Source organism: Carassius auratus, chromosome 31 (genome assembly GCF_003368295.1).
Source record: "Carassius auratus strain Wakin chromosome 31, ASM336829v1, whole genome shotgun sequence".
Lineage (NCBI taxonomy): Eukaryota > Metazoa > Chordata > Actinopteri > Cypriniformes > Cyprinidae > Carassius > Carassius auratus.
The window spans coordinates 19,213,725-19,235,778 of record NC_039273.1 but is presented as its reverse complement, the minus strand read 5'-3'; the positions used below and the strand labels follow the sequence as shown (position 1 = coordinate 19,235,778).

Genomic DNA, 22,054 nt, shown 5'->3' with positions numbered 1-22,054 from the left:
CCTATTTTTACAAAAACTGTTTCTACGGGGCCATAATGTAACATAGAAGGTAATGGAGCCCTTTATACATTGTCGTGTATCTTTAGAAATAAATAATGGACAAACGGAGTCTTTAAATGCCTCAGATATAAAGTTATTCACTGTCAAAGTGACGCCAAAATGAAGTTCTGCTACAAGATGGCGGCACCAGGCCGACTTCAACTTCCGGTCGACTTTCTTGCCGCCTGGCAGTTTCAGGACCGCAGTTCTTGACTTGGACCGCAGTTTTAGGACCCTAGTTTTTTTAGACAGCTCCACCTACAGTACTGGAGCAACACTAATTAAAGATGGACGACGTGGACCGCAATTAGACGTGATTACGATATTTAATTACGTTTTATTTTATAACGGTTAAACGGTGCAAAGTTTACATAGTGATAATTGCTAACTATTAATAAATAATTAATTCCCACCAAATTAAGAATTTGTGAGCTAGTTTTATTAATTACTATGACGTTAATTTGTGGCCAAGATTTCCTAAATCCTTGTTGAGTGTTAATGACAAAGTATAAGTGAATCTAGCCAGCACATTAATTAAACTTATCAGATGACAAGAGCATGGATGATGCAAGGTTTGTAAGATTTACCTGCAGCTTAATATATTAGTGTGAATACTGGGTTAATAGTCGTTGTTTTACCATATTTATGTATAAAATATCTTTCATAATTTAACTGCACTGACTGCCTAGTTCACTATGTGTTAGCCTGTTGTTTTGGCATTGTTTTGCAATGATGAATGAGGCGTTTGGCAGTTTTAATAGCTTGTTACAATTTGGCCTAATCTGCAGGCCTACTCTACATACAGTCCATTGTTATCATGTGCTAGTTTTCTGTCATATTCTGCATGGCCAATATGAAGTGATTTTATGGATTTGGTTAAGCTTGTTGTAGAACAGATGATTAAAAAAGGCACTAGGGATATTTTCATGATCTCAAAATATTCTAACAAGTAGGCTCTCTTTTTCAGGCCGCATATAACAATCCAAAAAGGGAGATCCCTGCCCGAATTAAAAGATGCACCACATGCTGCAAGGACTTTCACTGCACGTTCTGTAGTTCAACTTTGTTCCACCCATCAAAGTTGAGAAAGATCAGAACCAATTTAGAGAGCCATCTCAATTGTGCAGTTATTGTACAGGCTCTCTCTCTAAAACTCCAATAGTGCATAAGTGTTAAATCAGATGTGTATATATATATTCCAGTTGAATATGTTAAACAAATGTTTCTTATTTATCTCTCTCTGTCTCTCGCTCTCTCTTTCTCTAGAGTTGAAGCCTACAGCCATACTATCCATGCAGCAACTGATGGAAAAGGAGTTCGCTTTGCTGCCGTCGCAAAAATGACATGATTATATTGATTAAAAGTAAAATTTTAATTTATATTTTGTATAAATTCTTGTTTAAATTTACAATTGTGGCTCAAAGCAAACTTAGTAATTAACCTCTGCTGCATTTTGAATCAAAAATCACATTTAAAAACAAATACTACTGAGTTGATGCTATATACAAACATGAATACAAACGTCCTGAAACTGCAGCCATCACTATTCATCCAGTTCTGTAGGTGGCGCTGTCACGAAAACCTAGGGTCCTAGATCTGCGCTCCTGAAATTGCAGCCTCCGGTTGTGCAGCGGCTGCTGTATGAGTAAAATGAACTTTAACTTTAAAATTAAGTAACACTTCTCATAAACAACAGCAAGTAAAAAAAAAAAAAAGAGAAAAATAATCTCATCTCAGTCGATATCGCTGGTCCGCGGTGCAAGCGAAAACTAGTTAACTAACAGCGGGATGAGAAATGTCCCGTCATTCAGACAAATTTCGTCGATCAGAGTCCGCGAGGAAAAGAAAGCACGAAGAAAGGTAAATGGCAGAAAATAACGTCCATACACCTAATTTATCTGAAACAAAGTTTCCACCTTCTCATCCACCACACTACTGGGACAAAATGATGTCTTTAATGGACTCGCAGCACCAGTGTTAGGAGGCGTGGTCATGATAGAAACTAAATAATGTAAATTAATCTAACCTGATATTTTACACTGGTCAAAACAAATGTCTTAGTTGAGCCAATGAAAAATATTTATGTCTCAATGTTTTGAACAAAAAAAATATTACTTGAATAATAAAACAAATAATGGTAAATTAAACTGAAAGACAAATTATTTAATTGAAGTAGATACTGCTTGAAAAACTTTTTTCATTGTTGCCTATACAGTTTACATTTTATACATGCAACAAAAATATATATTTAATGTTTTTGCATAAAATAATTAATTAAAGAATATATAGGCTAGCTTTTACATGTTGTAAATCTGTTAAAACATCGAGATAAAGCATTTTTGTTCATTTATTAGACATTTGCTTTATTTTAGTAGATTTTGCCCTTGTAAGGTTTTTTTTTAGTTTTTATCATGTTTTATATATAAAATGAACGGGAATCATTAAGGCGCTCAAAGCCTTATGACGCCATAGAGCGCGTTCGAATAGAACGCGCGGAGTATATAAAGTGCGTGACATTCTTTCATTCTTTGTGGGTTTGTTATGGTGGTTAGAGTTTTTCACAGCGATGGGACAGCGAGTAACAAAAGTGAGTCCGATGACGGTTGGCGAGGTGTACGATAAACAGCTTAGTACACCCCCAAAACCCAGCACCAACACGGAGCTACAACATCCTCGTCCCCGCGATGAGACCCCTGTTGGTGCTGGAGGAGGAGGAGAGGAAAGAGGGGAGGAAGAGGAGAGGAAGGAGGCAGAGAGAGTGAGGGAGAAAAGAAAGAGCAAGAAGTGGTGGTGGGGGCTGTGCTCTTTCTTTAGAGCTGCCAAAAAACACCCAGAGAGCAGCTCAGGTCAGAAAGAGGAGCAGCAGCAGGATGAGGGACAGAAGAGGAAGGTGGCATGGGCAGGAAGAAGTAGTGATGGTACATGACACAAACATGTTATGAAAATAGGATTTTTCACTAGAGCTCTACTTTGACCTTGTAAATCTGTCAGGACCTTCACACACACAATATCAAAAATACACATCATACAGGCATGGTCAGATCTTTATTCCAGAACATGTTAAAACATTATTTTTATATGTCTTTGTACTAATACATGTTAAAACTATAAATATTCAAGATAGTCTCTATCAAGTCATTACAATGAATAATATATTAAAAAAAGTTTAAAATAAATAAAGCATCTCACATTACAAGGCGCTGAGTCCATGTGAAATTGTTACTTTTAATAGACTACATCTTCAGCCGTTACACTGTGGGCGATCAGCTGGGCAAAGGTGGTTTTGGTGTGGTGTATGAAGGGACACGTCTGCAGGATAATCTTAAAGTAAGTCAAATATATAACACATTACCAAGCTAGCAAATGTTTTATCCAAACCCTCTTCTTAGTCTATTTTAATTAATACATTTTATTTTTCATCAGGTGGCTTTGAAATACGTCACAAAGACCCAAAACACAACATGTATATTCATTGTAAGTAAATTGCACTGTAAAAACAATATAAAATGTTTCATATTAATGTAAATCACAAATTAAATTAACAAACTGGTCTAAAAACTCAATTCTTCTAGCCTGATCATCCACATCCCCTTCCAAAAGAGATCGCCCTCACCATCCTGGCGAATAAAGGTCCCAGTGTGCCGCAAATAATCAAGTTACTGGACTGGACGGACCACCCTGACCACTTCGTCATGGTCCTCGAATGTCCCTCTCCCTGTGAGAATCTCGTGGATTTCAAAAGACGTCACGGTGGAAGCCTTGATGAGGAAACAACACGGCAGATCATGTGGCAGGCGGCTCACGCAGCAAACATGTGCCACATCCGCAGAGTGTTCCACCGTGACGTGAAACTAGAGAACATACTAGTAAACAGGGAGACATCCGAAGTCAGGCTGATTGACTTTGGATGCGGGGACATTTTGAGGAGGTCACCGTACAGGTCATACTGTGGTATGATACAATTCATTTCTTCTAATAGATACAGAACAATCATGCTGCATTAAAGCAAACTTACACATCATACAATGTCCTCTCCTCCAGGCACAGCAGTGTACTCCCCTCCAGAGTATCACAGCAGGGGGAAGTACTATGGCGGGCCAGCGACAGTCTGGTCACTAGGGATGGTGATGTTCGAATTGTTGTGTGGACGCTTACCTAGTGACTATGACCTGTTCCTGCTACACTACAAGCGCTGGTCCAAACCCGGCCTGTCAAAAGGTGGGATCTTCATTTAAAAAAAAAAAAAATAAATAAGTATAATTCAGAATCATACAAAACACCTTACAGTTTAAATAAATAACATGATCAAATAGAGCAAATTTAAAGTAATTTAAGGTGTAAAGTTTAAGTTATCAAATGTCCTTCATGTCTTCCTGCACAGAATGCTGTGACCTCCTCAGGGCTCTCCTGCATGAGAAGCCAAGCCGGAGACTTGGTCTGGGGCAAATCATATTCCACAAATGGTTTAAGGTAGTGAATACAAGATCAGCTATAAAGAATTAACATCCTCATGACTCATGAGAAAGAACCAAGAAGTCAAACCTGTTCTTTTCTGTTTTGTTTCAGGTCGTCTCATAAGACCATTCATCTGGTGTCTCTCGTGCAGCTTTGCGTCTTGCAGGCTGCAGCGGGAGACGCTTCCATCCCTCCTCTCGCCTTTGCGTCTTGCGGGTCGAGCAAGCCTTGTGTAGCGTCTTGCACCTTGGCTTGAGGAAGCAATATTAGCGTCTGGCAGTACTGCTTTTGGAGGGATGTGTACATATTGTATACATGTACATACTTCTTTTGTTTTTCCCATCATGGCCACTCCATTCCTGAGCTTCCTGCCTCCGCTGTCTAAATGCCAGAGCTCTCTTTTATTCTCTGTCAACAAGCAAGCTTAAGATACTAAAGAGGTTCTTGCCATGGCTGCTCCACACCTGTCATAGGCACCCCAGTGGTGTCATTGCCTCCTCTGAGGTTCCTGTAAAGTCAACAGCAACCCTGGGCTCCAGTCTCTCAGTCATCTCTATCCAGGCCCAGAGGTGTCTGCCATGTCCATTACTTCTTCAGAGGTTCCTGACTGTGATCAGGTTCAGCCACAGCCAGAAATCAAAGCATCAGAGTTCAAAAGCTCCCATCTCAGCCACTCTGGTCTCCAAGCTCCCTTCATCTGTCATTGCTTCTTGGTCCAGTTATTCTTGTTACAGCTGGTAAAGATGGTCCTGTATTAGGTACCATGGTCTCCAAGCTCCTTGCAATGCTGTCCCAGAGCTCCCTGCCTTTGAACAAAAGATTAAAAATGAATTTCAGAATTTCAGAAAATTATTTTTATTAAAGAAACATTAAAAGTGCACTTCAAAGTGTTGTTATGACCAGCTGGTTTTAAAACCGCAACATAACAGAGGGATCAAACAACATAGGATATCAATGCAAATACTTTTATTGTATTAAACTAATACAACAGCAATCAGTGTTAATAATAAACATAAGTCTGAGGGTAATAAAAAAACCAAGAGAAAATGTCACAACAAAACTTTAACCATATGATATAAGAAATACAAAGGTTAGCATGATCAACAAGATCTTACATGTTGAAACCAGAGCCACTCCAGAGAGACCATCCCACAGAGTGCCTGTCTTAGTCAACAGCTAACCCACTAATACATGCTACTAATTAACAATTAACAGAGAAGACCAATTAGGAACTGCCACACTCCGTCCAATAGGAGCTGGAGAAGACTAAATAAGATTAAATAAGTATAATGGATTTTAATTGAGTTAGCAAACATTTAAAGAGTTAGTTCACCCAAATAGTTAGTTCACCCAAATTGTGAACGAATCAATGTTTTGTTCATTATCTGGCTCGGCTTGGTGTTCATCTTCAGTTCTCTCTTCACAGCAGTTCAGTCAGTGTACTGTTTGATTAAATGAATTACTCTGGGATATTGGTTTGTTTGAACTCAGAGGGAGTGTCAGCCACATTAAAAAAGTTAACAGCACACAAGTCATTTGTGGATTAATGTTTATTGGAGTTGCAAACCATTTAAAACGATAAAGTTTGATTTGGGGAACTGGTTCAAAAAGATCCAGTTACATTGAAAGATTAGTTCACGAACCGGATATCACAAACTGCTTTGTTTTGAACTCTCTCTCAAAACAGACACGGATGAGAAGACAATGCTGAATAAAGTCGTAGTTTTTGCTATTTTTGGACCATAATGTATTTTCGATGCTTCAAAAAACTGAAGAACTGACGCTCTGATGTCACATGGACTACTTTGATTATGTTTTTCTTACCTTTCTGAACATGGACAGTATACCGTTCACACAGCTTCAGTGGAGGGACTGAGAGCTCTCGGACTAAATCAAAAATATCTTAAACTGTGTTCCAAAGGTAAACGGAGGTCTTACGGGTTTGGAACAACATGAGGGTAAGTTAATAATGACATAATTTTGCTATTTGGGTGAACTAACCCTTTAACATATATATAAATGGTAAAAGTACATTTGTCAAAATGAAAATTATGTCATTAAAGGGGGGGGGGGGGGGGGTGAGATGCTCGTTTTCACTCAATCTCCTGTTAATCTTGAGTACCTATAAAGTAGTACTGCATCCTTCATAACTCCAAAAAGTCTTTAGTTTTATTATATTCATAAGAGAAAGATAGTCTGTACCGTTTTTTCCCGGAAAAACATGAGCGGCTGGAGGCGCGACGTGTGGGCGGAGCTAAAGAATCAGGAGCACGAGAAGGCTTTTGCGTTGAGGACTTCTGGAAACTGTGACATTACCGTGAGGAAAGAAACATCATCCAAAACAAACCATGGCTAACAGTCAGATTCAGCCGTATATTTATGATCCAGAATCAGATCCAGAGGCTGAAATTGAACAAGAGCAGCATCAGCAATGACTACAGCAGGACGTCTCTATGTGGTATGTATTGAAACTATATATTTGTTTAGCGGTTTTGGAAAATGACTAAGTTCCACTTTATGTCGTCTTTATTTATTTATTTTTTTTAAGGTGTACATGTGGAAAGTGCAGTTTGATGCCAACATCGCATGTTGTTTAACACAGATATTTGAAGCAGTTTTACTCACCGCCTGCGGTTCCAACACACGATCGTGGCCCTTTTTTCGTTGGGACTGCATTATCCTTAAGAAATAAACGATGTGCAAATTCGGCGTCAAACTGGGCCTTGTTTGTAAAACAAGCATCTTCGAAATGCAGGGAACAAACAAAAACACTTGCACAGCTCCGTTGATGCTCTGTAAAAATAAACTCCATCCACTGGTCCCTTAATGCTGTTTTTTTTTTTTTGGTAATCTGTGCAGGGTTGTCTTGACCTGGCAACCAAAAACACACTTCTTTTGTGACATTTCGGTCTCTCACTCTGATCAGTGAATGTCTCTGCTCTCAGTGCTCTGCTATACGGGAGCGCGCGCTCTTCCGGCAGAAGTGCCCTCAGGACCCATATAAGGAAATTCCGCTCCATCTAATGTCACACAGAGCCATACTCGAAAAAAAACTTTCAGAAACTTGTGACAAACCGGAAGGAGTATTTTGGGAACAAAAATACTCCTTCAAACGTACAACTTAATTTTTTAAACTTTGTCTATGTTTAGCATCCAACTCTTTAACAGTGTAAAAAACTCAGTATGCATGAAATAGCATTTCACCCCCCTTTAATGAACCTCGAGTCGTTCCAAACACTTAAGACCTCCATTCATCTTCGGAGTGACTGCTGTGACTGTTGACGTAAGACGCTGCTGCCGTGTTTTCTGGTGCGCCCAATAACAAAGATAACACATCAGCACCTTCATACATCAGCAGTCACACAACAGACTCGGAAGAAAATACAATGCTGAATAAAGTCGTAATTTTGTTATTTTTGGAGCAAGATGTATTTCCGATGCTTCAACAAATTCTAACTGACCCTCTGTTATGAATGTAATACTTACGTCCACTTCCAAATCATTTATTTTTCCTTCAAAAACAAGATAGTCATTAAGAAGCCTCTGAACCTAGATAAAACTGAAGTATATTCATTCGTTTTATTATTTATACTGTTATATTACTTTAATTACTCTTTCAAACAATAGCCATGTCTATTAAACGTGGTCGTACAATCGCAGCTGCTGTACGAGTAACGACATGGAGGGAAGTGATTAATGACAAAATTTTCATTTTAGGGTGGAGTATCCCTTTAAACTTGTCATCTAGATTAGATATATAGTGCAGAACTATTTAAATATTACTACAATTTTCTTTGTTTAGAAAAAAAATTACATTTTGTGTGAAAACCGTATATAAAAATAAAATTTTAAATAAATTTAAATAATTAAAAAGTATACATTTGAAACAACAAATGAAAATGTATACATTTAAATTCATAATTAAAAAAAAAAAATCCTTTCTATTGAGCCCTGTAGATATTTCACTCTTAAAAACAACGGTTCAGCATGTATGACAGCATCCATGAAAAACCATTAACATGTATAGCGCAAAAAGTTTATTCAGTCTTCACACTAAGCAAAAGGTTATTTTAATATCTTTTCACTGAAGTGCTCTTTGGGGAACCCAAAATGTGAAACCCCTAGAATTTTTATTTTCTGGAGTGATGAAATACAAACAGGTTTCAAGTTGTGTTATTTGCTTACTTGAACAACGACTTATTAATCTTCTCATTCTCATTGTCTGCAGGTAATTTCGGCTCCAGATGAGCAGAATCATATGTACAGTGAACAGAGGGATGAGTACCTGGAGTAAGTGTGTGATATGGCACTATGTAAAATTTCCATCATCAGCATCTTTTTGGCCTCTCACAAATAGTACCATGAAGATTGAACACTACCGAAAAGGTCAGTGCTGCTTAGCATCTTTGTTTGTAACATGTCCTATCAAAATGTCTTAATTCAGATTCAATTATTATTATGATTATTAACAGGATAAACCCTTGCGAGGCCTGTCGGACAGTGAACTCGTTAACCAGGACCTCATCACAGCATTTCAGAAGAATTTTTAGGGATGTTTTCTAATTATTTCAACATGCTTTTGACTGATTTTGACATGAAAGTCAAGGTGTATGGTAAAAAACGTAGATCATTTTATCAGTGTATATATGTAGAGGTAATCATTTCTCACCTCATTTAATAACACACAATTATGCATTCCTTGTTTCCACAGCAATGATATGAAGTGCTGATTGTCATGAAAGCAGTGTTTTGACTATATTCACACATTGTCAACTCGCATTAAAGAGACAGAACAGCAGAGGACACTTGTGGTTATGTGGAAGAAAGAAGATTAATCAAGATCTCTAGAGCACTTCCTATGTTCAGCACCATTTATTTATTCTAATTTTACATTAATATTTAATTTTATTTTATTATTTTTAATTTTAATTTAATATTTTCAACAACTCTCAAACACCCTCCCTTATGAAACAAAAATATATTGCAGTATATTGGAAAATATCATGTAATATATTAGGCATATATTCTTATATATATTTATTTTTTCCAATATATTGCAATATATTGAAAGCGGCAATCATTTGTATATTTTGCAATATATTATATAATATATGTATCATAAATATGTTATTAAATGTATTCAAATATATAAAATATTAGAAAATAAAAAGGTAAAATAATATATTACAATATATCACAATATATTTTAAGAAATATATTGGTAAATATATTTTCCTTTCGTAAGGGCTGCAGTTCCCATCACAAACCCTGAGTTGGAAAACCTTTTAGTATTATAAATAACCTATAATGTAAAAGACCTCAATTGTTATAATAGTTCAGAATCAGACAACATACACTATAAAGATATATGTAGGATTTTTAATAAGCATTAAACAGAATATCAAGATATTTCAGCCAGTGGAGCACTTTGGATACTGTCTTGAGTTGTTCATGACATCAGTAAGTTGCAGACTGAAAAAGTGCAGGAAAGTTGAGACTGCATAAAACCAGACTTAAATTATCAAAATTAAGACCATTTAAAAAAAAAAAAGATATATATAGCTTTACTCTATCAACACCACTCCCATTTGTTTATGTAACTTGGGAAAATATACTTTTTTTGTTCTCTGAAATTCCATGTTAAGCATTTATAAACAAATTTGGGGGCCAATCCAGTGAAACACCCTATCCAATCAAACTACTCTTATGTGCATGGTACACTATCTGGATGTCTGACCTTCAAACAGCCTGACTTAACAATAACTGACAGCTCAAATTAAAAACTATTTGTAGTACATTGGGATATTGGGATATGGTCGGGTCATTTTCTTCAGAGATCTTCCTGCTTCTAGAAGTTTTCATTTCATTTTACATTTCAGCTCTCATCTCCACAAGAACCCTCAATCACAAATGCTTCTGAGGAATGGCATCAATAAAAATAGGATGACGCAGTTCATTTACAGCTCTTTTGTTCGCTATTTTGGAGGAAGGAACATTGTTGATGATCCTTCTCTGCATTCTTTACAGTCCAGGAGGACCTGTGGGTATTTGGGTCCTGCATAGTGGACCAACAGGGACCACTTCCTCTCTGGGGCATGACAGCTTGATTGATGCCCTCTCAAAAGAAGGCCTGTTTCAGAACGAAAAACAACAACGAACATCTTTGATGCAGGTCACATCCCTGTTTCAATTCTTCAAAACTCCCACTCCAATCCCAAATATAGTATGAGTCAGAGTTGGAAACGACTGAGTCATCTTTTGTTTTTTCTGTTCTATAGCCTTTTTCAGGCAGCTATGAATTATGAATTATGTGAATGCGTCATATATCTCTATTGAAACTTGTTGGAAAAACCCTGGATGACATGAGTGGAGTCCGGAGCTTTATCCCATAAATGGTAAGATTGTTTTGCATTGAACAAAACTCACTTTTATGGTCCCTGCACTTTTTTTGTTGTTGAAACTATGATGTAGTGTTGAGGAAACTGTGGTCTGCATTGCAGAAAAAGCATCAGTGAACCGTAAGGATCTGTCTGCCTCGCTGGTGCAGGACAGCTACTTCCAGATTAGGCAAGAGTATTTCTCAATGCTGACTGTTGGGAAAGATGGCAATGTGAAATCCTGGTACCCCTCCCTTATGTGGTCCATGTCAAGGAGATGGCCATCCAGCCGTCTTTCGGCATGTGCTGCCCACGACGGTTAAGGTTATTAAGAACAGAAGGGAATGTTTCGAGCCTGTGCACTTCATACTGGGAAAGGTGTGACTGTGAGTAGTTCAAATGTCAGAAAACCTTGCCTTTGCATTTTTCCTTCTAAACAGTACCCCAAACACATCTCACTTTATTATTTTGTGTTAGCTAATATTTAGATTTGCATGTGTCATGAAGTATATTGTTGATTTTTTGTACATTCATGAATTAACAATAATAAACTTGAAATTCCAGAAAAGAAAAATCCAAGTGATCCATGTTTTGCTAGTTATTTTGCAGATAAGAGTCCCAAGTAAGCGTTTTGTATTGTGGAAAGTGTTTTTTGTACTGTATGGGCCATAATTTTCATCCATCTGGAATTTCTTTTTTGCCCTCTACTGGGCATTTTGGGATTGTGTAAAATATTCTTGTAGAGTTAAAATTTTTAAGTGGACTACAAAGCATTTTTTAAAGTGGATTGTTCTATAATCTGGATGATAAAATATATATATAAAAGGCTAAATGTTAGATGAGTTATTAGTATACTGTATGTATATGCAGTTGAGCAAAATAAGAGCCTTTACATTTTAATTAGTACAAATCTTAAATATCTTATACCAAAAGAAATACACAGATCCATATTTCAGTGATCAGGTAGTTTATTTCTCTTCTGCAGAAAATCTTTTGCTGGAGATCAAAATAACATTCTTTTATAATGTTGGCACAATAATTATTTAATTTATACAGTGAACAAGACAATCATATGTTATTGCTGAAAAAAATACACATTTCAAATTTTATTTTTAATGAAGGCTGAATATTCAAGAAAATATTTCTAATTTCAGTATTATTGCAGGTAAATAAAGCACTGCCTGTTTATATAAATAAAAGCTTTCTACTTTAACTGTCATTTTTCTTTAAAGCTAAACCACCGATAAAGATTAGAAGATCTATGCTACAATGGATGGTGCAAATGCAATGCACCAAGTAATTATAATATTATTATCATCATGTAATTACAGACAAATCTAAATAATTTACTTCATTCTGCTGTGGCAAATCTGATATATACAGGACTATAAAGAGAGGTATGCAATAAACACAAAATTATCTTCCTCTTTACCTATAAATTAAATGCTTTTTTAAAGAATAATTTATTAAATAAAATGGTAACATTTTATCCTTAGGACCAATTCTTACAACTGACCAACATGCATATTACTAGCATACTGCCTAATTATTAATAGCGTACTTGAGTTCAGACTAGAGCATCATTTAAGGAATAGGCTACAGTCATTCCACTTATTACACAACATTTCACCACATAAATAATTAAGGCAATAAACGATATGGATTTAAGATTAAAATGTTTTAAAATCTTACCAGTTTAATTATCTTATAATCCATTACAGTGAACAAAACAGTTGTCACAAAATGGCAGCAGCTATGTTTGTATGAAAAAAAGCACGAGTCAGCGATACCAGGATGACATAATTAAATAATTGTATACATAATACCGAATTGAGTTTTAATATTTTATTAGCAAACCAAACACAAAGCTTCCATGAAGGAAAACTGTTCCTAGTACCGACTTCAGTTACCCAGATGAGCATGTGTTTATCAGCTTTTACCATCTGTTATCAAATATCAAAAATCAAATATTCCTCAGAGCTTTGTAATAATCACAGTCTATGGTAATAATAGACATTAAGTAGTGTTTGAAAGTGCTTTAAACTGAATCTTTGCTGTTTCATAAGCGCCACCTGCTGTCAGAGAGCGAATGTGCATTCTCTGCTGTTTTTGATTCTTCCAGATGTTTTATTGGCAAGGCATCATAATGGTGTTATTTTAATAAGTGCATTTTGTTCCACACAATCTGTGACCCACAACGGCCACTTGATATAGTGCATGCTTGTGAACTCCGTTATAAAAATCATCAGTGCTTGCTTATAAACTTTAATGCTGGATCTGTGACTTATTTGGAAATCCTGCTTTTTCTTAATATGTAGTTATCATTTGACCTATGATCATTCAGTTGAACAGAAGATTATTTTATAAACTTGTGCTTAACAGATGCTGATGTGCGGTTTTTCAGGACTCTGAAATGGTCTCTGTTGAAGGTAATTCGTTCTGTCCTCCAGCTCCCCTCCTTTTGAACAGTTTATACAGCCAAGCGATGAAGAATATCACAGCTATTACAGCAAAGTAACTTGCATAGATCAGAAACTGTGGAAAAGGAGCAAACAAAATTGCACAGGATATTATCTTTCATTAGTGATCCACGATGCATGATGACACACTCAACTAAGTTCATGTTGTACTGTACCTGTAGAAAAATATCCAGGCCTAGACCAGCAGAATCTACTACAATCACGGTAAGAACTGTCTGCAGTAAGAGTGCGATGAAAGTATTTACTCCGAAAACCAAAGCATAGCGTTTCATATTTAGGTTAACAGCAATCTGATACCTGCAATACAAAAGACAAATGAATAGAACCTTTCCCAACATTAATATAAAAGGTTTAGCATTTGTAATATTTTACAAGGGGTTTTCAAGGATTTTAAAAAGAAATATTTGGCAATGGTCTGAGTCCAAGTACACAAGGAGAACCTGATTGAAATAGCTAATAGAATTTCAGATAAAAAAGCAATGAGACTACTTTCATGTTTAGAAGGTAACATTCCTACTGCGAAACTCAAAAATGCATGAAGATTTATATATGCTTATTTGGAGTTCTGGAGCAACAAGCAACTCGCTGTTATAAGGTCAAATACAACATGGTTCATAGCACTTTGTGGTCAGAACAAAATCAGAATGTATCCAGCTTACAGTGGATTTCTAAAGAAAATGGATAAGGAGTGACAGCTTTGCTTACGTTGCTATAGTGATAAGCAGCATGTAGGTAGCTCTGAAGAGCATGTAGGAAGTGTAGCAAACCCAAATATTCCTGATGGTGTCCATGAGATACACACACACTGCAATTACCACAGAGAAGATGCAGAGAGCAAATTCTCCCCACACTGCCCAGGACACTTTCATGAAGCTTACAACAAACGCTGCAAAAGCACCTAGGGAGAAAAACACAAATCATTTAATTAATGTGTTAAACCGTTTTATTGTGGATCACATAACACGGGTGTCTGCTGTTAGCTATTTATGACTGGTGAATTTAGGTTTATGACAATGATGAAAAGGCTGGTAACGATGGAAGCTTGTTTCCGATATGGGACAAAAGATAGATAAGTAACTTTTTAGCTTGCAATTCGGAGTTTACGTCTCATAATTCTGACTTTGTTTCTCGCAATTCTGTGAAAAAAGTCCAAATTGCAAAACGTAAACCCAGAATTTCGACTTTCTTTAGCCCCTTTCACACTGCCATTCCGGCAAATACAGGGGTAAAGTGTTCCTGCAATTGTTCCCTGGTCGCTAGATTTGGCACATTCACACTGCCAGTGATGACCCGGTATATGTGCGTGCTTTCACACACAACCCTTGAAGATCCCGTAACGACACGTGACATCAGCGCGTGACGTGTAATGTACGAGTCGACAACGCTTGGCACGTTATACTTTAACTGAAGCAAGCAAACGATCTCTGAGTCAGCGCGGAAAGTGAGGAACTAACTGATCTCTGCTTCATTACAGTTTGCACATATGTTTTCGTCGCGAATGTTGATCTTCCTTCAAAACAGCCGGTAAAAGAGTCGCGCGATAACGCGCGTCATCACTTCGATACCGAATTAGATCTGGCTTTTGTTCACACAGCGCTCGTTCCGGATCGATTACCGCAATGTTACTATGTCTCCGACCCGGGTTCGATTCGGTAATCAATTCCGGGACGTGGTTGCTTTCACACAGAAGGCGACCAGGCAATGTTACGGGAATATTGCGGGTCCGACGTGCAGTGTGAAAGGGGCTTTAGTTTCACTTCATGGGAAGCTTGCTTGACAGGCGATCGGAGAAATCATAAAACCGAATCCGCCATTTCTTCCGACAAACAAACCAAGAGGAGAATAGATTAAGTTTGGTGGACTTAAATTTGTAAAATGGTCTGTACTGGCATCTTTCCATGATTGAAATAAAATACCTGCGAGTTAACATCTTGCAATTCTAACTTGTTTCCTCATAATTACAAGTTTATATCCCTCAAAATAGTTTTGAAAATAGTTTGGACAACTCTTAATAAAGAGATAAAGTCACAATTAACTTTTTCGTGTTTTTTTTTTTTTTTTACCCATAGTGGAAAAGGGGCTTCCATAGGTAACAGAAAATGCATAATGCAAAATCATTTAAGAATGGGAATATAATACAATTAATTGAATAAACAGATAACCAGATGGCCATACCAAGCAAGGTAGAAATGGTCTCCACATATCCATTGTAGATGTCAAACTCTTTGGAAGGCAAGATTTTCTCCCAAAGTGCTTGAGCGTAATTAATCACCAGGAGGTAACCACATGTGGATAAAGCCCACCACACTGACCAGGCCAGTAGTGTGGAGGAGGAGTAACATTGCAGTAAGTCTGTCCAGAGCATTTTAAACACTTCCAGTAATCCACTACTGCTAGGATTGTCCTTGAGAGTCTGAAAGTCAAACCAAGTCATAGAAACAGCTGAAAATCAATGTGCTGATAAAGATGCATATGTCTGTGAACATATCAGTATCTGCCCATTTTAGCATTTTTTAATTAACATCTCTCTGCGTAGGCCAGTATTTAAGCGATAGTTCACCTAAAAATAAAAATCTGTCATAATACTCAACCACATTTTGTTCCAAACACAATGGTTAATCTTTAAACACACAAATTAAGATATTTTTAATAAAACGTGAGACGTTTCTTTCTTTCCGTTGAAAGTCCAGGTAACCAAAACATAGATAAAAGGTCATAAAGGGATCTTAAATTGAATACATATGAACTAAGCAGTGTAATCAAAGTCTTGTGAAGAGGCATGATCACTTTATACAATCAACAAGATCTAATTGAGGCTTTTATTTACATATAAAACACACATTCATGAAGCACATAATGCATGTGTGTCACAAGCTAAAACAAACCTCAATTCTCTCATGCAAACCTGAGCTTACAATTTTACCATATTTGTGACCCTGGACCACAAAACCAGTCTTAAGTCGCTGGGGTATACTTGTAGCACATTTATGTTAAGGGGAAGTCGTGGCCTAATGGTTAGAGGGTTGGACTCCGAATCGAAGGGTTGTGAGTTCTAGTCCCGGGCTGGCAGGAACTGTGGGTGGGGGGAGTGCATGTACAGTTCTCTCTCCACCTTCAATACCACGACTTAGGTGCCCTTGAGCAAGGCATCGAACCCCCCAACTGCTATAGTAATATGCATTGCTAAGAACTTCATTCGGAAAACATCAAAGGCGATTAGATTTTTTTTGCACCCTTAGATTCTAGATTTTCAAATAGTTGTATCTTGGCCAACTATTGATCTTTCATAACATACATCAATGGAAAGATGATTTATTCTGATGTATAAATAAATAAAAGCCTAAACTTAATCTGTTTATCCTATAAAGCAATCATGTCTCTTCATAATACTTGGATTTTACCGCTTGATTCATATGGATTCATTTTCATGATGGCTTTTGGGAGTTTTGATTACCTTGACATTCAATGGAGGGACAGGAAACCACTCAGTTTTCATTAAAAATTCATTCTTCATTTGTGTTTTGAAGATGAATGAAAGTCTTATATGATTGAAACAACTTGATGTTAAGTAAATGATGATTTTTCATTTTTAGGTAAACTATGCCTTTAAAAATACTAGTCAGTATTAATAAGGCTTAATACAGGTGAGGTAATACTGTATCATTTTGTTCAAGAGCACATAATGGTAAGAAAAAGTATGTAAAATCTTTGGATTTGGTTTCTACATTAACTCATAAAAATTAATCTGAGTACATAAGTTGTCCTCAGTGTGAAAAGATGGATCTCAAATTGTGAATATGCTGGAAAATTAAAGATTATAATTATACAAATATATACAATTACTCTTTATTTTTAATATGATTTATTATTATTTTAAATTTAATAAAACAGTTTGGGAGACCAAAGATGCATAAAGACATACACACACACACATTTAAACACAATATTTTTGTTTTCTTTTTTAAAAGTCTACCCACTGTTCTTTCGTCTGCACTAAGCTGCATTTTGGACTCTGGATCCTCTGGCTTTTCAATCAGCTGACTACTGTTAATGGGTTCCAGAGCTCCATGATCCTGAGAGCTGCTCTCTCTCTGGTGAAAGAACAGGCTCTTATTGGGCATGGGTAGGAACCAAGGGGCAACAAAGGCTATGCAGGAGGACACCAGTGTGATGACGCTCAAGTAATACATAGGGACCTGGGCTACAGACACCAGAATCTGTCCGATGAGTGAGCCAATGGCCGAACCCAACAGGGTGACACTGCGACAAAAACCAGTCACTCTCTGATAATGAGATGGCTCCACGACACTGTAGATGTAGGAATAGTAGGCAACTTCAGTGGCAGTTGCCAGACCGAAAAAGAACTCCAATAACTGCATGGCCCTCACACCCTGAGCCGTCAGAAGCAGAGCATATGTCACTATGAAGCTGGCCGCCTGGACAATGAGCACAGGCTTGTAGCGAAGGTAATCCGTGGCCAGGAAAACAGGAAAAAGCAGCAAAAGGTAGGAATATGTCCAGATTGGGTAGATCTCATTCACAACCTATGATAAAAGATAAAGTAGTTAGAAGGGTCAGTAATGTTACCATCAAAAAAAAAAAAAAAAAAAAAAAAAAAAAAAAACTATTGTCCTTACAGTTTCAATACATGTGAGTGAACACATTTTAATTAAGTAGATCAAAAAAACAACTAATCAGATCTATAGTTACATTTTGTATATATATATATATATTCACTGAGAATTTCGAAAAACCTTCTTATCAATAATTGCATTTTTTCTTCATTATGATATTCCAGGACGGTCAAAATACCTTGCCATTTTTGGTTTATGATCCCCCAACCAACCTGACCACCCACACACACACACAAAAAATATTAAAAATCTATTTTAATGTGGAAATTAAAAACATCATTAAAGTATAGACATATTTAAATCATAGCATCAGACAGTGACCTATAACCAGAGAGCTGAGATGCATAAATAACTAGCTGAAAACCTACAGTTAGCAATTCTTTTAAAGATCTTTAAAAGAATCTTGTGACACAGATTTAGTAATTAAAGTAGGTTCTTGTTTTTGTCAAAAGATTAAACTTCTGGGATTACACAAAATAGCTGGCAGATTTGCCATCTAGTTGGCGGGAAAGCTGACTTCCAACACTGCTACACTCAAATATTCTTCATATCTTTCCCTACAGTATTTATGCAAATTATTTGAAATCGTGCTCAGCAAGGAAGTAAAATGATCTATATGTAGCAGAGTTAAAAAATACACGTTTACATTTCTTATTATGTTATTTCATGCAAAACCGAAATTCTATTTTCTATAGCAGTTACGCTTGAAAGTTACTTTTCAGAAAGATGCCATCGCATGGTCTGACATAATTTTCCTGTATGCTTACATCACCTTCAGGCACATTTACCTTCTTCTTCTTTGACGTTTTTATGGCAGTTGGCCACATACTACGATGTGAAAACCCTATAAAATCCTGTTCATTAACTCTGTATATTTGAGATACTTAAAATAGTATATGAAGCATGTCTAATTGCATCTTTATGTAACAATTTCTGAAGTGAGATCTGAAGATGTAATCTTTCGCTATCAAATCCTTTACATTTTATTAAAATATGTTCAACTGCTTCAGGAAGATCACATTTAACACAAAGTCCAGACTCATGTTTTCCTATTAAATATAATGATTGATAAAGTACAGTGTGTCAGATATTATGCTGTCTTTTTTTTAGATTCTCAAACATTCTCATTTCCAATTTTTGTTTTTTTATACTATATAAATGTCATCCTTTATTCTCACCATCCCATTTACTCTGCCACATATCTTTTAACAGATTTTTAATTAGCCCTTTAATTTCTAATTAACTCATTGGAACATTAAACTCTTTCTCAATGTTTTAATGTTTTTCCCCCCTCTCTATTTGATCCACCACTTCATTTCCTTCTATTCCTCTATATGCAGGTATCCATTCAAAAGAGATAACTGTTTTTGTTTGTATTCTGAACAAACTTTGTAAAATATCTGATAAAATGACTCATCTATAGTCGAAGAATTACCACTCATTAAACTTGATAATGCTGAGAAAAAAAAAAAAGAAAAAAAAAGAGTTTGAACATATGACCACTTCAGGTAGATCTATATTAATCTCTTCACCTCACTGAAGAGCCAATAATATTGCAGTCATCTGTTGTAGAAACTGATAGATGATTATATTTTAGACCTTGGAAGATATATTGCTGCTGCTGCATGTCCTGGTTTAGGATCCAAATATTGTACAATTGTATCTTTAGGTTCTTGTCTGTTTTTATCATTTATGCTCAACAGAACCTGAAAATCAATAAAGGCATTGAGAATAACCATGGAGGTGTTACAGTATTGCAAACAGCATATTTGTTTATTATTTGTTTTTCTATCCAAAATGATTAAGATTCACATATTCATGTTCCCAGCAGTTTTCTAATACTCTTTTAACTGTGTGCATTTCTGAATGCCCTTTTACAGTAGCCAAATACACCAGTTTCTTATATACAACTCCAGACTTAAAATTGCATCTGTTGTTTTTCTGCCTAAAATATTTTTTGATCTTGCCACTACCATTCGTACCATTAGTTTACAGAGGTTAGATGTACATGCAAATGTTCTGTAACTATTATGATCTTTTCCTGGCTTTACAGTTGGAACAATTATGCCATGTTTCCAAGAGGAATGGAGCTTTCCTAATTTCCACACACTATTAAAAAGATATAATAAAATGTTTTTTTGACTTATCTGATAGGTATAATAATGTCATTACATGTTTAGTCTTCACCAGGAGAAGTTTTTGCACTTTTACGAGTGGCTGATTTAATTAATCCATTTTTAATTAATTTTCTTCACTTGTTCTAATTCTGTTTCAATTTTACAGCTTATTGGGAAGGCACATTTACCTCTGTTTCCGTCAGGTTTTTTTCAGGTCCCATTAAAAACGAGATTAGAAATGGTTCCAGAGGTCTGTGGCTGCAGAAGAACCCATAAATACAGAGTAACATGGTAGGGTAACGCCATGGTTCAGACATTCTCGTTTGTACCTCGACCAATGCAGGGGCATTTTGCAATCTCGCTGTTGCTGACCAGTTTGAAAGCGAGTCAAGTAACAAGCCAATGAGAGCTGCTGCGTCCCAATTCAATACTATCCGCCCTAAATAGTATTCGAAAATAAGAATTAGTATGTCTCAATCCTAAATCGTAGTATGTTGAAATGAGTAGTATTCCAAAAGTACCCGGATGGTATACTGCTTCCGGTAGAAATTCGAACTCGCAAACTTCCCTCCGTCTCGTTTACTCGGATGTACGTCATGGATTACGTTGCATGAGTGCCCAAATTTGACTCAGAATGATCAATAGATGCACGCACAATTATCCATATGTACTGCATTAATTTTATACATGTATTTTACCATCCAACAAATGCCTGTCAATTTGAGTCTGTGGAATTCAGGATTAAATGATTGTGCAGCGATATGTACAAATACAGACATGTTTGCGAATACAAATGTTATGTTCTGTTTTTATATATATCAGAAATTGCTCATGAAAAAAGGAAGCCGTGCATAAGTGGATCAGGTGGATTAATTGACGTCTAGTTCGAGTCGATCTTGCGTTTCACGACACTATGAAACTATAAAAGACTCAAATGACTATGTGACAAGCATCGTCTCAAGATAGACTAAATCAAAAATCTCTGTCAACATTAACACTGAGTGGAACGAGTGCGTGTAAAAGTGGAGTGGAACGCAGCCCAGATCCGTCCAACTAAAACTACAAACACGCATGAAAGGTGTTAAAAAACTACAAAGATGGTGGAAACGCGACCCCGACTGACAGGTAGAGAAATGGGTTTGAGTGATAAATAATCAATAACGTAACCAGTTGAAAAAAAAGTATTTAGGCCTAAGTTTAGCCGCGTTATATTTCATCTGCAGCAACACTGTGAATTTTATAATGATACTTGTCATTAACTTTTAACTGCATCTAGGGTTCGTCTAGTTAACATGGGATGCGTTGCACTTCACTTTTAGACACGCACTCGCGAACTTCCCTAAGCAATCCGGATCCCCCTGCTGCCACTTTCAAGTGCGTTCGTGAAGTTTGTGGACAAAACCTCAAGTTTCGATATATATATATATATATATATATATATATATATATATATATATATATATATATATATATATATATATATATATATATTATATTATATATATATATATATATATATATATTATATTATATATATAATATTCAATAGCCCTAGCCTGGTTGAATATTAACAAAGGAGTTTATTTATTGATTTCACATTGATCAAAGCCTGTTGGCTGAGCCCACATGCTGGTCACTTTTGAATTCGGCTCCCAGCATAAGAATGTATAGTTAGTTATCTTTCAATTGCAATATTTACTAAAGACACTTGTATGTTCTTACATAAAGAGAGTCAAACCGATCAGCTGGTGGTACATTTTTATGATATTTTTATGATATTTTTTTTTTTTTTTTTTTTTTGTGATTTACTCAAAAGTTGAGGCTTTGCTGTACTATAAAAGATGCTGTTGTGGTAGAAAGATCATTGTATACTGTGAATACAAAGAACAATTATCTCTTAAAGATTCTACAACTTTTGTGCAAGAATTTTAATTGGATGTTAAGACATTTTT

General features: G+C 36.2%; 2 protein-coding genes and 2 long non-coding RNA genes across 4 annotated transcripts; 2 read left to right on the top strand and 2 right to left on the bottom strand.

Moving 5' to 3' along the window:
* Positions 1–1,620: 1,620 nt before the first annotated feature.
* Positions 1,621–4,740, top strand: LOC113050740 (serine/threonine-protein kinase pim-1-like). The gene is made up of 8 exons (XM_026214010.1): positions 1,621–1,899; positions 2,592–2,957; positions 3,272–3,366; positions 3,463–3,513; positions 3,612–3,990; positions 4,081–4,257; positions 4,421–4,509; positions 4,606–4,740. Exons 2-8 carry the CDS (start codon positions 2,606–2,608, stop codon positions 4,615–4,617), a joined length of 1,155 nt encoding a protein of 384 aa, XP_026069795.1. The 5' UTR covers positions 1,621–1,899; positions 2,592–2,605; the 3' UTR covers positions 4,618–4,740.
* On the bottom strand, positions 3,076–5,706 carry LOC113050741 (uncharacterized). Its single transcript, XR_003276806.1, has 5 exons — positions 5,610–5,706; positions 4,582–5,300; positions 4,055–4,264; positions 3,653–3,797; positions 3,076–3,360 (listed from the first exon to the last, which is right to left on the bottom strand). It is a non-coding gene; the product is annotated as an uncharacterized LOC113050741 (long non-coding RNA).
* A 4,343-nt stretch (positions 5,707–10,049) lies between these two features.
* LOC113050742 (uncharacterized) lies at positions 10,050–11,488 on the top strand. The gene is made up of 3 exons (XR_003276807.1): positions 10,050–10,666; positions 10,773–10,889; positions 10,995–11,488. It is a non-coding gene; the product is annotated as an uncharacterized LOC113050742 (long non-coding RNA).
* Positions 11,489–12,701: 1,213 nt separating this feature from the next.
* LOC113050738 (thiamine transporter 1-like) lies at positions 12,702–20,650 on the bottom strand. The gene is made up of 6 exons (XM_026214007.1): positions 20,291–20,650; positions 17,329–17,895; positions 15,527–15,764; positions 14,057–14,249; positions 13,507–13,648; positions 12,702–13,406 (listed from the first exon to the last, which is right to left on the bottom strand). The coding sequence occupies exons 1-6, from the start codon at positions 20,417–20,419 to the stop codon at positions 13,272–13,274; spliced, it is 1,404 nt and encodes a 467-aa protein (XP_026069792.1). The 5' UTR covers positions 20,420–20,650; the 3' UTR covers positions 12,702–13,271.
* Between the last annotated feature and the right edge of the window lie 1,404 nt (positions 20,651–22,054).

Excerpts from the sequence above, each read along its gene's own strand:
- LOC113050740 (XM_026214010.1), top strand. The coding sequence starts at position 2,606 with ATGGGACAGCGAGTAACAAAAGTGAGTCCGATGACGGTTGGCGAGGTG. Across the intron at positions 3,367-3,462 it reads GTCTGCAGGATAATCTTAAA|GTGGCTTTGAAATACGTCAC; the intron begins GTAAGTCAAATA and ends ATTTTTCATCAG. Across the intron at positions 3,991-4,080 it reads ACCGTACAGGTCATACTGTG|GCACAGCAGTGTACTCCCCT; the intron begins GTATGATACAAT and ends CCTCTCCTCCAG.
- LOC113050738 (XM_026214007.1), bottom strand. The coding sequence starts at position 20,419 with ATGTCTGAACCATGGCGTTACCCTACCATGTTACTCTGTATTTATGGG. Across the intron at positions 15,765-17,328 it reads TTAGTGCAGACGAAAGAACA|ACTCTCAAGGACAATCCTAG; the intron begins GTGGGTAGACTT and ends TTTGACTTTCAG. Across the intron at positions 14,250-15,526 it reads GACCATTTCTACCTTGCTTG|GTGCTTTTGCAGCGTTTGTT; the intron begins GTATGGCCATCT and ends TTTTCTCCCTAG.